Consider the following 16971-nt stretch of genomic DNA (forward strand, 5'->3'; position numbering starts at 1 on the left):
AGCTATCCAATTAGTGTTGCCTCTGCAATTTAACCATAGCCCTTCATTTTTTTTTTTATTTTTCAAGTGAAAGCCAATTCCTTTTTGATAAGCAAATTGCAGGTATTCAAATCTCATCTCAATCTATGGCACATTTGCCACTGGGGCAATACCATACGTACACACTACATTTTATACTTCACATACAGTTACTTATTAGTTACCTATTTACTCAAATAAAATTGGAAAAGCATAAAAGCACAGGAAACACCTGAAAGACAATGTGAACTTAACATTTCAGTTGGCACCCTTCACCAGCCTTCCAATGAAGGATATTACCTAAATTTCATTACCAACATTTTAGATGTCCAACATCCACAGATTTTCATTTTATTTCCACTTATGTAATAACTTTTGTGCATGTTTTACAGAATTTGTAAAAGACATACTCTTTCCAATTGTTTTTCTGTAGGTGTAGGAATGAAATTAACTGATGTTGGAATAGCAACTAGTAGAAAAGGGTAAGTGAAGAAAACGATGGGCTATACTATTACAGTAGCTCATTCTCCGTATCTTGATTGATGATGCTGCAACAGCTTATTCTCTGTTGCTAGGTTGATGACATGGTATTGGTAGTAATGTAAATGACTTTTGATGGAAGTTTCAACCTGAAATAGTAAAACAAGCAGCTGCTATGTTAAAACTGCTGAGTTGAAACCCCGTCAAGAATATTATTAATAGAATGGAAGTTTAAATTGCAATTACCTCTCATGCTCAAGTTTCCCTTTTTTTGTACATTATGGGGGCTAAATTCTATGCCCCTGATATTAACAGGCACAAGGATTGTGTTTGACAAATTTATTAGAGTTTTTTGAGGATGTAACTAGTAAAATAGGTAAAGGGGAGCCAGTGAATGTAGTATAATTGGATTTCCAAAAGGTATTTAAAAGGTGTCACACAAAAGATTAATACACAAAGGACTCGTGGAGTTGGGCATAATATATGAGCATGGATGGAGAATTCGTTAACAGACAGGAAGGAGAGAGTAGGGATGAGTGGAGCTTTTTCAGATTGGCAGGTTGTAACCAAGAGTTCCACAAGGATCAGTGCTGGAGCCTCAGCTATTTATATTCCACATTAATGACCTAGACAATGAGATTGAGAATTATGCATCCAAGTTTGCTGATGATACGAAAGTGGGAAAGTAAGCTGTGAAGAGGAATGGAATATAAAAGTAGGGAAGTTTCACTGCAGCTGTACAGGGCTTTGGCGAGACCACATCTGGAGTACTGTGTGCAGTTTTGGTCTCCTTATTTAAGAAAAGATAAAATTGCTTTAGAAACAGTTCAGAGAAGGTTCACTAGACTCATTCCTGGGATAAAGGGCTTATCTTATGAAGACAGATTGAATAGTTTAGGCCTATCCATATTGGAGTTTAAAAGAATGAGAGGTGATCTCACTGAACCATATAAGATCCTGAGGGGACTTGACAGGGTGGATTCCTGGAGAATGTTTCCTCCTGTTGGGGGAGACTAAAACTAGGAGACATTGTTTAAAAATAAGAGGTCTCCCTTTTAAGACAGAGATGAGGAGAAATTCTTTCCTCGAAAGGGTCATTGGTGTGTGGAATTATTTTCCCCAGAAAGTAATGGAGGCTGGATCTTTAATGTTATTCAAAGCAGAGTTAGATTTTTGTTAGGCAATGGAGTCAAGGGCTACGTGGGGCAGGCAGGAATTGGAGCTGCGACCACAACCAGGTCAGCCATGATCTTATTGAATGGTGGAGCAGGCTTGAAGGACTAAATGGCCGACTCCTGCTCCTATGTTCCTACGTTCCTGTTCCTATGTTTCTGTGACTCAAAGAGGATGTAAAAGGGACAGTGACAGGTTTACTGAGTGGACAACAAGACGACAGATGGAGTGTAACATGGGCAAGTGTGAGGTCATTCGCTTTAATAGTAAGGAAAGAAAAGCAGAACATTTTTAAAAGACATGGAACTTTTAAATAATGATGTTCAGAGAGACTTGGGTGTATTCCTAAAAGGAACACAGAAAGTTAGCATGCAGGTCTAGAAAGCAATTAGGAAAGCAAATGGCAAGAGGATTGGACGACAAAGACAAGGAAGTCTTGCTACAATTGAACAGGGCTTTGGTGAGACCACACCTGTGGCAGAGTTTTAAAGTTTCCCACTGGCAGGTTTGCAAACGCAGATCCCATAAAATTCCCCGGGTGGCCTTCCTGTCTCCCTCCTGCCTGACCCGACCTGTCTGCAATGTTACATGGGGTGGTGCGCCCTTGCCCCAGTTCAGAACCTTAAATGGCCAATTGTTGGACACGTAAGAGCTGCTTCCTGTCCGGCCTCAATTTTGAGGCTGGCAGGAGGAGCACAGGGGCAAGGGGAAAGCCCAGGCGGTCACCCTACTTGGGCCTCAACAGGAAAAGGGCTGCCTCCCTCAAGGGCCCCCTCTCCACATCGGGCACCCCCTCACCCCCCCAAGTCTTCCCCCCATGGAAGCTCCCTCCTGGCCCCCCTGGCGTCTCCACCAAAAGCCCCCACCACTGTCTCCCCACCCCTCTGGGGCCTCACCTTCCCTACCCGCACTTACCTGTTCCTAGATTTGGAATTTGGGCTTTGCTTCTAGTCCCAGACCTAGTCATTGCTGTCACTGGTGCTGCTGGGACTATAGAACTGCCAGCCAGTCAGAATGATTAGCAGGTCTCTGAATTGGTAGAAGTTCTGTCTGTAGCCATGAGTTAATGCTCTTCAGAGACGTGGAGAGGCGAAGGTGTAGTGGTATTGTTGCTGGACTAGTAATCCTCTAGGGACCTGGGTTCAAACCCTCTCACGGCAAATGGTGGAATTTGAATTCAATAAAAACCTGGAATTAAAAGTCTAATGATGACCATGAAGCCATTGTTGATTATTGTAAAAAACCCATCTGGTTCACTAATGTCCTTTAGGGAAGGAAATCTGTTGTCACCTGGCCTGGCCTACATGTGACTCCAGACCCACAGCAATATGGTTGACTCTGAAATGGCCCAGCAAGTCACTCAGTTGTAACAAACAGCTACAAAGTCACAAAAAAGGAATGAAACCGGACGCTCAACCTAGGCACTGTGTGTGTACCTACGCCACATGGATTGCAGCTGTTCATGGAGGCAGCTCACCACCACCTTCTCAAGGGCAAAGAGAGATGAGCAATAAATGCTGGCCCAATCAGTGAAGCCCATATCCCATGAATGAATAAAATGAATGTGAAAGGTGGGGATGTGTTCCCCGTGCAATCTTTAGGTGGCAGGACAGGTAACCCACCACCTGAAAACCCCTACCCTGGAGTACTGAAGGGGCTTGGCAGGTTGTTTCCTCTGGCTGGGGAATCTAGAACACAGGGGCAGCACAGTCTCAGGATAAGGGATTGATAAGTTAGGACTGAGAGAAGGAGAATTTTTTTTTCACTCAGAGGGTTGTGAATCTTGTCAACCAGAGAAGGTAGTAGATGCTTCATCATGAAGTATATGCAAGGCTGGGAAATAGCTTAGGGAATCAAGGAATATGGGGAGCAGGCAGCAAAATGGAGTTGAGGCAGTAGGTCAGCCATGACCATATTAGATGGAAGATCAATATTGAGGAGCCAATTTTATGCTGCCTGTTATTTTGCATGATTGTTGCATGCAGTCAGTGCTAAATGCTCTGTTCATGCCTCAGCAGGAGCCCAAATTTGTGCAAGACAAGCACCATTTAAAGTTAACCTGCACTACTTAAAGCCAACCTGCATCTCATTAAGGGGAGATGTATTCTAACGGGAAAAGGTGCTGGAACTGTTTGTGGAAGAAACAGTGAGCAGGAAGGAGAATGAATTAAGGTGCAACAAGGAAAAAGCATGCTCCAAGCTTCCCTGATATTGTGCTGGACAACTTGGTGGAGAAGAGACCAGAGAGGACCAGGATGCTCACACGGCAAACTGTGACAGCAGATAACCATAGTGGTCAATGCCAGAATGGGCTTGGATCCTGTGCCACAAGAGGTTCAATGACCTCAATATCAGTAAATGCCTCGTGAAATGCTATGTCTCACCAGGTACAGCAACTAGCCTCACATATTGCCCAATATATCACATCCCATCACTCATCTATCAAACATTTCTATCAATTATGAGTTATACATTCATATGTTTCACCCCATCCTCTCACACTTAGCACTGCTACAAGCACCACCCCCCCAACACTCAGCCAGCTGGACACAAGTGCTCTGCAGCCAGAGCAATGGACAAAGGTAGTGCAGCTCATTGGAGGGTGAAGTCACACACAGGTTCTGCTGCAGAGGACTCAAATGAACTCTTTAATGGGGCAGGTTACGGGTGATGGCAGACGGTTATACATTGGCAGGCTTGTCGTAAAGCCTGTATGCAATGTTAAGGAGCACTGAGGAATCCAGCGCCACCTACGAAGAGGACTTTGCATGGAGCTTAGAGCTGATCCTTTCCAGAAGGAAAGTGGTGGCCAACTCCATTAGCACACTTGTGGACCCAACCACATAGCAGTGTTTTATAGTCAATGTCTCTACTTCCATTGCAACACAAGCAGAAGCCATCAAACGTCAGGCTGCTGCAGCTCAAATGAGTCATCCAATTCCAGACGACTGCCATCACGGCTGCAGATATAGGTGTTCCAAAAGGCTTGCAAGGCTCTCACAGCTGTCCAATAGTCTGTTCCTCCATTGCTCAAGCACACACTGCGTGTGACATTGACTCCATGGAATATGAACACAATAACCTCTCTCTCAGGATGACGGCATTTGTTCTCCCACCACTGTTACTCTGCCAGTGTCCTTGCAGCTGCCTGTCAGCCAGCCCAGAATGCCACCAATCATATCGAGGTGGTGATATTCAAAGGTCGGGCAACAAGGCTCAAAGTTGCTCGAGGTTGCCTCCCACGGCTATCCTAAATCTGTCCCACTGAAAGTCAGCAGGCAAGAGGAGCACTCCGACAGGCATAGGCACACAGAAGACTGACCCTAAGGAAATGCACAAGTGTAATTAGTTGGCTTTTGGAAGTAATGGGGTGCGGGGGTGGGGGGGGTGGGTGTTGGTGTTGGTGGTCAGGGTGGGGAAGGAGGCAATGGCATAATGGTATTTTTATTGGAATAGTAAAGGCAGCATTTGACGAGTAATCCAGAAATCCAGGGTAATGCTCTGGAGACCTGGGTTCAAATCCCACCACAGCAGATGGTGAAATTTGAATTCAATAAAAAAAATCTGGAATTAAAAATCTGATAACAACCATGAAACAATTGTTGTAAAAACCCATCTGGTGCACTAATCCCCATTAGAGAAGGAAATCCACTGTCCTTACCTGGCCTGGACTACATGTGACTCCAGACCCACAGCAATGTGGTTGACCCTAAAATGCCCTCTGAAATGGCCGAGCAAATCAGTCAATTGTATCAAACCGCTAAAAAGTCAAAAAGGATGGACCTTCCAGCATCAACCTAGGCACTAGAAACAACAACAGCAAACTCGGCCCTGTTGACACTGCAAAGTCCTCCTTACAAACATCTGAGGGCTAGTGTCAAAATTGGAAGAGCTGTCTCACAGACTAGTCAAGCAGCGGCCTGACATAGTCATACTTATGGAATCATACCTTACAGGTAATGCCCCAGACACCACCATCACCATCACTGGGTATGTCCTGTCCCACCGTGAGGACAGACCCAGCAGGGTGGTGGCACAGTGGTATGCAGTCAGCAATAAGTTGCCCTGAAAGTCCATCAACATCAATTCCAGACCCTATGAAGTCTCATGGCATCAGGTCAAACATGGGCAAGGAAACCTCCTGCTGATTATCACATACCGCACCACCACCCCCCACCTCCCTAAGCTGATGAATCAGTGCTCCTCCATGTTGAACACCACTTGGAGGGAGCACTGAAGGTGGCAAGGGCACAAAATATACTCTGGGTGGGGGACTTCACCATCCATCAGGCGAGAGCTGGCCGAGTCCTAAAGGACATAGCTGCTAGACTGGGTCTGCAACAGGTGGTGAGGGAACCAATAAGAATGAAAAGCATACTTTACCTCATCCTCACCAACCTGCCTGCCGCAGATGTATCTGTCCATGACAGTATCTGTAGGCGTGGCCACAGCACAGTGCTTGTGGAGACTAAGTGCTGTCTTCACATTGAGGATATCGTCCATCATGTTGTGTGGCACTACCACCATGCTAAATAGAATAGATTTTAAACAGAACTAGCAACTCAAGACTGGGCAACAATGAAGCGCTGTGAGCCATCAGCAGTAGCAGAATTGTACTCAACCACAATCTGTAACCTCATGGCTCAGCATATTCCCCAATTCTACCATTACCACCAAGCCAGGGGATCAACCCTGGTTCAATGAAGAGTGCAGGCGGGCATGTGAGGTACAGCACCAGGCATAGCTGCAAATAAAGTATAAACCTGGTGAAGTTATAACACAGGACTACTTGCATGTCTAATACATTAAGCAGCAAGTGATAGTCAGAGCTAAGCAATTCCACAACCAAGAGATTAGATCTAAGCTCTGACACCCTACCATCCAGTCATGAGGGATGGTGGATGATTAAACAACTCACTAGGAGGCTCCACAAATATCCCCATCCTCAATGATGGGGGAGCCCAGCACATCAGTGCAAAAGATAAGGCTGAAGCATTTGCAACAATCTTCAGCCAGAACTGCCAAGTGGATGATTCATCTCGGCCTCCTCCGGAGGTCCCCAGCATCACAGATGCCAGTCTTCAGCCAATTCAATTCACTCCACATGATATCAAGAAATGGTTGAAGGCACTAGATACTGCAAAGATTATGGGCCCAGCAATACTACAGATATGATCAAGAACTTGCTGCACCCCTAGCAAAGCTGTTCCAGTGCAGCTACAATACTGGCATCTATGCGGCTATGTGGAAAATTGCCCAGGTATGTCCTGTACACAAAAAGCAGTAGGGGGAGGTGGTGACAGAGTGGTATTGTCACTGGACTAGTATTCCAGAGACCCAGGGTAATGCTCTGGGGACCTGGGTTTGAATCCCACTATGGCAGATGGTGAAATTTGAATTCAATAATAATCTGGAATTAAAAGGCTAATGATGACCATGAAATCATTGCTGAATGTCGTACAAACCCATCAGGTTCACTAATGTCCTTACCTGGTCTAGCCTACAAGTTTCTACAGACCCACGGCAATGTGGTTGACTCTTAAATGGCCTGGGCAATTAATACGGGCAATTAGAGATGGACAATAGATACTGGCCTGGATCATGATGCTCACATCCCACGAACGAATTTTAAAAAAACATCCAACCCAGCCAATTAACTTGGCATCAGTTCACTCTGGTAGGAGTCATAACTAGCAAAAAGGAAGATGGTTATAATTGTTGAAGGTCAGTCATCTCAGTTCCAGGTCATCACTGCAAGAGTTCCTCAGGGTTTTGTCCTAGGTCCAACCATCTTCAGATGCTTCATCAATGACCTTCCTTCCATCATAAGGTCAGAAGTGGGGATGTTCGCTGATTGTCGCACAATGTTATTACAATTCACAACTCCACAGATACTGAAGCAGTCCATGTCCAAATGCAGCAAGACCTGAACAATATCCAGGCTTGGGTTGACAACTGGTAAATAACATTTGTTTCACAAAAATGCCAGGCAATGGTTATCTCCAACAAGGGAGAATCTAACTATCACCACATGACATTCAATGTCATTACCATTGCTAGATGCCCCACTATCAACATTCTAGGGGTTACCATTGACCAGAAACTGAACTGGACCAGCCATGTAAATACTGTGGCTACAAGAACAGGTCAGAAGCTAGGAATCCTGCAGCTACTAATTTACCTCCTGACTCCCCAAAGCCTGTCCACCATCAACACAAGTCAGGAGTGCAATAAAATACTCTCCAACTGTCTGAATGAGTACAGCTCCTACAACACTCTAGAACACCATCCAGTTCAAAGCAGCCTGTTTGAAAGGCACTTCAGCCACAATCATTCACCTTCTCCACCACCAACAGACAGTGGCAGCAGATGCACTTCAGGAACTGACCAAGACTCCTGAGACAGCACCTTCCAAACCCACGACCACTACCATCCAGAAGGACAAGGACATGGGAATACCACCACCTGGAAGTTCCCCTCCAAGCTACTCACCATCTTGACTTGGAAATATATCGCCATTCCCTTCACTGTTGCTGAGTGAAAATCCTGGAGCACCCTCCCTAACAGTACTGTGGGTGTACCTACAGCACATGCAGCGGTTCAAGAAGGTAGCTCACCACCACCTTCTCAAGGACAACCAGGGATGGGCAAAAAATGCTGGCCCAGCCAGCAAAGCCTACACCCCATGAATGAGTTTTTAAAAAATTACAAATGGTATGGAGAATTGTGCAATCATCAGTGAACATCCTCACTTCTGATGAAGGGAAGGTCATTGATTAAGCAGTTGAAGATGGGTGGGCCTAGGATACCACCCTGAGGAACTCCTGCAGCACTGTTCTGGGGTTGAGATGATTGGCTTCCAACAACCACAAACATCTTCCTTTATGCTAGGCATGGCTCCCACCAGTGGAGAGTTTCCAACTGATTCCCCTTAACTTCATTTTGCTAGGACTCCTTGATGCCACACTCAATCAAATGCTGCTTTGATGTCAAGGGTGGTCACTCTCACTGCACCTCTGATAATCAGCTTTTTGTCCATGTTTTGACAAGGCTAAGATGAAGTCTGGAGCCAAGTGACCCTGGCAATATCCAAACTGACCATTGGTAAGCAGGTAATTGCCTTGCAAGTGTCGCTTGATAGTATTGTTGATGACCCCTTCCATTACTTTGCCGATCGGGTGGTAATTGGCCAGGTTGGATTTGTCCTGCTTTTTACGGACTGGACATACCTGAATAATTTCTCCCATTGTTCGGTAGATGCCAGTGTTGTAGTTCTATTGGAAAAGCTTGGCTAGAAGTGTGACTGGCTCTGGAGCACAAGTTTTCAGTACTGTTGCCAGGATGTTGTCAGGGCCACTAGCCTTTAGCAGTATCCAGAGCCTTCAGCAGTTTCTTGATATCAAGTAGAGTGAATCGAATTGGCAGAAGACTGGTATCTGTGATGCTGGAGACCTCAGGAGGAGGCAAAGATGGATCATCCACTCAGCATTTCTGGCTGAAGATGGCTGCAAGTCCTTCAATTTTGTCTTTTGCAATGATATGCTGAGCCCCCTAATCATTGAGGATGGAGACATTTGTGGAACCTCCTCCTCTAGTTAGTTGGTTAATTGTCCATCACCACTCAAGACTGGATGTGGATGGACCGCAGAGCTTTGATTGGATCTGTTAGTTGTGGGATTGCCTAACACTGTCTGTTGCATGCTCATTACACTGTTTGGCATATATATGGTCCTGTATTGTTGCTTCACTGGGTTGGCACCTCATTTTATATATGCCTACCCCTAGCATGCTCTCCTGCACTCCTTATTGAATCAGGGTTGATCCCCTGGCTTGTTGGTAATGATTGAGTGAGGGATTTGTCAGGCCATGAGGTTATAGATTGTGAAATACAATTCTACTGTTGCTGATGGCCCACAGTGCCTCGTGAGTGCTCAGTAATGAGGTGCTTGATCTGCTCTGAAAGTATCTCATTGAGCACAATCATACAGTAGAGTTCCTTCAGAGCAGTGCAGGCCATGCAAGCATTGTTTCAGTATGCTGCCCACGTGTTCATGGATTGTGCACTGGAGTCATGAGTCATCTTGTCAATGGCTAGCCCATTTAGCCCAATTGCCACTCTCTGGTTTGTTCTGGTGACTCAAATGCAGATGGCACAGCAGACACCATGTGATGAAGACATTGTGACGTTTGCAAGGGTAGTAGCATTGCCCTGCATGATACGCAGTCTATGGTCACACGCCAGTTGCGTATTGAGGGAATGGAATCCTTTTCGGTTCCCATACGTTTCAGAGTTGGCATGTGGCTCCCACAAGATGATGTGTTCCGCTTGCTTCTCCCTGGCAAATGGAGATTGAAATGTATACTGCTCTCTTAGAATAGAGAGCCTCAGTGCAAATCTCAGGCAATGATGGACTGCAAACTGGAAGATGTTGCAAATATCATCAGCTGCAGCCTGGAAGGAGCCCCACACCTAAAGATTCATGGCCATGGTCACCTTCCCAACCACTGGCAATGTCATTTCTCACACCTTATTCTGAAGTTGCAGTTGCAGCTGTAGCATTTGGCAGAGTTCAGTAAGAACACCAATACTGAAGTGCAGACATTTCGTATATTTTTCCTCACTGAGTTTCAGTAGAAGAATCATTCTGTGAAAACTTGGATGGATATGGCTGAGTGTCCTTCATCCCCTCCTCCTCCCTCTTCCAGCAGTTTGTGCCCTATGTCAGCTCGGCTCATTCTTCTTCTCATGCTGCAGTCCAGGAGAAATGCTACTGCACTCATGTCTGGGAACAAGTGATTTGTACACAATCTTTAAAGGCAGGACAAAGTCCTTCAGTATGTGCCAGACCATTCCCTGTAAACCACCAAATGTTTCTACAGTCACAGCAAGAGCCAATAGAAATCAGTCAGCAACTAACCTGAAAGTAGTTAATGATCCTTCGAAATACCACCGGTGGTAGGGTGTGGTCCTTCTTCCTGTTGAATGTGTCTTTAGTTCTTTGTGTTTAAGAAATGACAATAGCTGGTGTGTTGAATTCCAAAATGGCAGCACTAGTATCAAATCATTGTCAACGTCATGATCTGTCTACTCTGCAAACTTCTGGCAAATGCTTCCTGCACACTAAAGGTCTCATGTTTGTATACACTTCATAGACACCAGAGCTAAAACAGCACTCATGACCCTGAGAAAACAGACACCAATTAGTTGAATTTTATGAACAGTGTTTCAGGAATAAATTAATGGCATGTGTAAGATTGTCATACTTACAGATAGGTAAATATGTGTTGGATTGGATGCTGGTATGTTGCTGCTGAAGTAGCAACCTCTTTGCGTTCAAAGCCCACCATGGAAAGTTGTGAATTGAGCTCAACGGATCTCATACCAGAAATAAAAATCCTGACAGCTCCTTGATTGTTATAAAAACCCAACTGATTCACTAATGTTCTACAGGGAACGGAACTTCCCATCACTGTCTAATCTGGTTTACGTGTAACTCCAGTCATAGTCACATAGTTGACCCTTAATGCCCTCAGAAGTGACCAGCAAACCATTCAGTTGGAAAAACAACCACTTGCAAATAGCGATGGACAATTATTGCTGATCGCCAATGTTGTCTGTGTCCTAATGATAAAATTAAATAACATTGGATTTATTTAGAAAATGTGTTCTTGACCTAATGAAAGGTCAATGATTCTGTTTATTTTCATTTTATTTTGCATTATTCAGCATAGAACTTTTACAGTTATATGTAAGAACCATTCTGCTGATTCAGTTCCCACCAAACCACAACACGCAAGAAACTCAACACCATGCAGGACGAAACAGTCCATTTGATTGGCACCCCCATCTACACCTTAAACATGCATTCCTTCCACTGCTAGCACAGAGTGACAGCTGTGTGTACTATCTACAAGATGCCTGCAGCAACTCACCAAGAGTCCTTCAACAGCATCTTCCAAACCCATAACCTCTATGACAAAGAAGGGCTGTAGATGCATGGGAACACCACCAATTGCAAGTTCCCCTCCAAGTCAGACATCATCCTTACTTGGAACTATATTGCCATTCCTTCACTGTCGCTGGTCAAAATTTAATAGGAGCATAGAGTACATGAGCAGGGAGGTTATGCTGAATTTACATAAGACCCCTGTTAAACCTCAGCTGGAATATTGTGTACAGTTCTGGGAAGGATGTGAACATATTGGAGAAAGTGCAGAAGAGGTTTACAAGAATGGTCACAGGGATGAGAAACTTCAGCTATGAGGACAGATTGGAGAAGTTGGGACTGTTGTCCTTGGAGTGGAGAATGCTAAGAGGAGACTTGATAGAAGTTTTTGAAATCATGAGTGGGCTGGACAGAGTAGATAGGGAAAAGTTGTTCCCACTTGTAAAAGGATCAAGAACGAGAGGGCACAGACTTAAAGTGATTTGCAAAAGAAGTAAATGTGACGTGAGAAAAAACTCAATGAGTGGTTCGGGTCAGGAATGCACTGCCTGTAAGTATGATGGAGGCAGGTTCAGATGAGGCATTCAAGAGCTGTAAAAATAACATAAATAACAAGGAAATGTATAATATAAGGAACTATATATTGCTATGTCTCTCTTTTGTTAAAACTTAAGAGACAAATGATAGGATGATAGGATGCTTTGTACAGATACTTCGCACTTGTTAAAATCTCCGTAGGGGTAATGACTATAAAAAAATTGAACCCCCAGTTATTAGCTGAAAGAATAACACATCAGGATTTCAAGTTTTAAAGCTTTTGCTGTATCAAGTGACTAAAAAACACAATTAACTAAACACTATTTTCTTTTGTAGGCAACTTATATTTTAAACTATAGAAATGAACAATTCTTTGTAACTTATTACACATTGCACATTCCACTGAATTACAGTTCTTTTAGCAAACAGTTCAAAGTTACTCCCAGATTCCAATAGATTGCTCCCCTTTTACTTTCCCAACCAAGAAACTTCTAATCCCAGAACTGTCTTTTACTCTGAGGGTTACACTGTAAATTTCTTCTAGCTCCAAGCTAGGCAAATCATCTAGCCTGCTTAACACTTCACAAACTCAGTTTGAGTGCAAGCTTCCACCCACCATTATCATGGTGAACAATAGGGTCAGTATTTTCTCTGCTTAAGATACAGGCCTGACTAGTTCTAGCTCTTGCTCTATACGTCTCAGTTGGTTACAGATCACACAAGACAAAACTGCAACTCTACTGTCTATCTGTGATATTCATAGGTTTATAGGGAAGCCTGTAACCTGATCTCAAAATGGCTTCATCTACTCTCTTCCCCATGGCAATGAGAGACAAATTAGCTTTGTATAAAATTAGAAATGCTAATTAAGTTATCTTTGATCCCAACTCCATTTCATCTTAGAAACAAAGTGATAGTTTATAGCACATTTGTTTCCAGCTTAATATCTACAACATATTTCTGGGACTTTGGGAGACTCAGGGCTTACTCGTTGCAAACTTAGAAATAGCTGTCATTGTCCCCAATTGTAAATACTTTCTCAATAAACAATCTGAGTCTTCCTCAGATCACTAACAATTAAACCACCCAGGCTTCCTGTCAGGCAGACTCCTGCACAGGTCACAAGCTCTCTTCATCTTTCTTATATTCTAAGCTCCAGTCCCAAGCTATAATAATCCTATAAAACAAAAGACACAGTACTAAAAAATAATAATCTCATAAACATCACAATTGTACACCATATACTTTATAACAAGGAGACACAGATTCAGGTTGGTGAAAATTAAACTTAACATTGATTCAGGAAGGAGGAGCATAAAAGAAACTTCAAATAACATTTTTTTTAAACTTACCTTACTGCACCTCTTCTAGCCTTCAGGCCTAATGGACAAATCATCACTTGGCTTCCAGTGAGTATGCTTTGAGATCATAAGAAGTAGGAGCAGAAGCAGTCCATTCAGCTACTTGAGCCTTCTCTGCCATTTAATAAGATCATGGGTGAACTGACTTGTGCCTGGCCTTAACCCACTTTCCTGCCTGCCCTCCCATAACCCTTGACTCCCTTGTCAATCAAAAATCTTTCTGCATACAATTTAAAATTACAGCTGGCTAGATCAGCTCTGGAAGCAAGCAGTAAATTCCCCACTGCTCCAGTTCTACTGCCCCAACTACACCCTCCTCCATCACCAAAATTGGTTTCACTAGGCGAGGGAGATTACTGTTCCCTTGTGTTGACCTGGCACATACCACACATTGTAGGATTCCTCTCACAGTTCCTTAACCGCCAAAAGTTGAAAACAGCATGATGTGCAGCACTATGGTGCTAATTTAGGTGCAATGTCAGTAAGTGAATGTACTAGCATTTAAAAGGAGTTGAGTGATGCAGTAAATTGGAATACGTGTGTGCTGCTTTAGAGGCTTTTTACAATTTCCAATCTTTGCCACATATGTGGGGCTTGTCAGACCAAGGAGAAACATAGAGTGACAAACATTACCCCAGAGGGTAAGCTATTTGGTGGAACATGTTTACACATTTCCCAGTAACCCAGTTCAAAGCAGCAACCAGAGGACCGGTCGTATGCTTTCTTAGACTTGGGCAGAAACATAGGGATTGTTGGATTCATTATTTATGGTTAAAAGAATTCAATCTTTTTAAAATTTTTGAATATTGATGTTTTTGAAGAATGGTTAGAAATTATCAAAGGAGTTGAAGGAATCATTTTCTCAGATAATGCAAAGTGAAAAATCCATCAAAGGCTAATCTGAACTTGTAAGGCTCAGGAATGTATAGTTTTATCTTTTTTTTGATAGGGTGGTGGGGAATGTTGGGGGTGGGTGCTTGGGTGGGGTGCGGGGTGGGGGGTGGTGGCGGCAAAGGAAGAATATGATTGACTCTCCTTGTGCTGAGAAAAATACCAAGTGATACAAGTAGGTTTTGCTGGGCCACTTTAAGGCCCAACATTTAACTTACTAAAACATGAAATGACAAAGTGCAACAGCGCAATTTAGTGGCATATGTATGGTACTACAGGACTGAAATCTCAAGCAGTCACCTCTTAAAGCTACACACAAGTTGTTTGAAAGACAAAAAGCTTACTTCTGACTCATTTTAATAAAGGCAAAGTCTTTGCAGTTTAATTTGACAAGAGGTGGTTCCCTTTTTCAGCCGAACCATTGATGGAGTTACACAATTAGATTTTTCAAAGAAAGATCAAAGATAGAGCATGTCAAAGGGTAACTTACCAATAAAGAATTATCCGCTTCTTTAGTGAAGATATAAGGTGAGTTCATGGAAGCCACAGCACCAACATGTAGACCTGTTCATGGCTGCATAAGTGAGGGGACCATAGGCAAGACAGGTCTGCTGGATATCTAATCTCCTGTTTATTCTCTTCCAGATACAAAGGGTTTAAAGGGAACTGTTCCATTTCCTTTATTGATCAGTTCAAAGCTCTCCATCAGTGTAATAGGTACTGTAAAATGATGGGTTTGAAATCTCTGAAAGTCTCTCAACATAAGCCCAAGAGGAATCCTTCATTGAAGATCCAAGCGTCACAACCAATGCCACGGTCAACAAAGAAAATGCCACTGAGTCCACAAAGCACAAGAAGAAGCCTTTCTTCTCAGGCAAAGAGCATATTTGGAGATAAAACTTTACAGAAACATCTATAAGCCTTTAAAATATTAATTTCTGCTGCAATAAGAGCCTGTACCTTTTTTAGGTTGGTTATATGTCTATCATGAATTTTTCTTTATCAAACTTATCAATGCAAAGGAAAAATTACAAGGGTAAATTCATTAATTCCACACACCCAGGAGGCATTGAAACCTGAAGGAAGCACAGGTGAAAGAAACTGCACTACACCATTTTAGCTATATCTAGGATCCATGCTTTGTTCAAGTTCAAATTCCCGGGGGCATGATGTGAGTAAATGTACTCCCGCTAATTCTAAAGTGCCTCAGTGGTAGAGATATGCATTAGCAAAGTACTACAATCTGAATACAAGCATGATAAAGGTCCTTATTACCTGCATGGTATCACGTCAAGACTCCAACCCCCCTCACTTTATTGCTACCTGTCTTGCACTGTATTATGGTCTCTACTGTGGTCAGTGCTCTGCTGAGCTTTATTTTTTTGCTCCTTCAAGCTCCTAATGTGCCATACTGCATATCCCTCCTGCACCCAGCATCCTCCTTGCATTGAAGTAAAGATTCATTGTATTTTCCATTATACCCATTATATTCCATTATTTCCATTCTATTTTTCTTCAAAATGCTGGAACTTCTCTTTCCCTCAACCTTCCTGTCTTTTTATGTATTTTAAAATCTCAAGCTTGGTTTCATCTAATTATTACTTCTTGGTTTATCTTCTATCCTACTTTTATTCTGCTTTTTTGGTGCCCTGAAGTTTGGAACTTGTCGCTTCACTTAGATTTCTTAAAGTAAAAAAAATGGCAAAGCCAACTCTACCTGTGACTGCGTTTTAAATGAATGTAATCCAATTGTAAGGTTATCTGTCTATTTAAATATTGGTGTTCCCCAGAAACATATAATAAAACCTTAACCTTATGCTATGTATATGTTGTATATGATAGGGTCATTCTGTTCATTTATTCTAGTTTATTTTCATTCTGTTAGGAGAACCTCATGTTAATACCCAAGATAGAAGATAGTGTGATGCATTAATCAATAGGCATGGGGTTAATTTTCACATGGAAGCTAAAAACATCCAGCTGTATCTCACCAACACTTTACTTGACTGTTTGACATCCAGTCTTGGAGGTGCCATAACTTCCTTGGCATCAGGAAGACGAAAGCCACTATTTTCAGCCATGTTCATGAACTTTATTCCCTTGCCACTAACTTCCCCAGGCTAAACCAGATCCAACATAACTTGCCAATCCTGCAATTCCTGAGCTGACCTTTAGATGTCATTTATTTTCTATCACCAAGACTGCTTACCTTCCACCTTCATAAGATTGTCCACCTCTTCCCATACCTCAACATCTCTGCCACTGAAACACCGAGACACTCCATCGTCATCCAAGATTCGGTTATCAAATGTTTTCCTTGCTCCACAATTGAAACATGCCGAAAATTCTGCTGCAAGTTGGAGATAAGCAGAAATGCAGTTATGTAGAAAGTGAGAGACAGAAATTTGATCTTTTTACCCCTGAGTAGTGCATTGGAGATAACTCAACTGAAGAGAGAAACACTAGTTATTGCAAAGAGCATAGGAAATGGTAGTTTGAAAATTTCTCACTTACTTATCATTTCTGCTCAAGATTTTCAAAGCAACAGTCAGTGTAGGTATTTA

At 42.9% G+C, this 16971-nt stretch overlaps 1 protein-coding gene across 1 annotated transcript in view; it reads left to right on the forward strand.

The window, feature by feature from the left end:
• The window catches only part of alpk2 (alpha-kinase 2), a 41498-nt gene extending 25266 nt beyond the window's left edge, over nucleotides 1–16232 (forward strand). Inside the window, exons 7-8 of the mRNA XM_041183473.1 lie at nucleotides 452–500; nucleotides 15053–16232. Coding sequence (XP_041039407.1) covers nucleotides 452–500; nucleotides 15053–15326 — 323 coding nt within the window. The 3' untranslated portion in view covers nucleotides 15327–16232. The remainder of the gene's footprint in view (nucleotides 1–451; nucleotides 501–15052) is intronic.
• The last annotated feature ends 739 nt before the right edge of the window (nucleotides 16233–16971 follow it).

This window comes from Carcharodon carcharias, chromosome 1 (genome assembly GCF_017639515.1).
Source record: "Carcharodon carcharias isolate sCarCar2 chromosome 1, sCarCar2.pri, whole genome shotgun sequence".
Classification (NCBI taxonomy): domain Eukaryota; kingdom Metazoa; phylum Chordata; class Chondrichthyes; order Lamniformes; family Lamnidae; genus Carcharodon; species Carcharodon carcharias.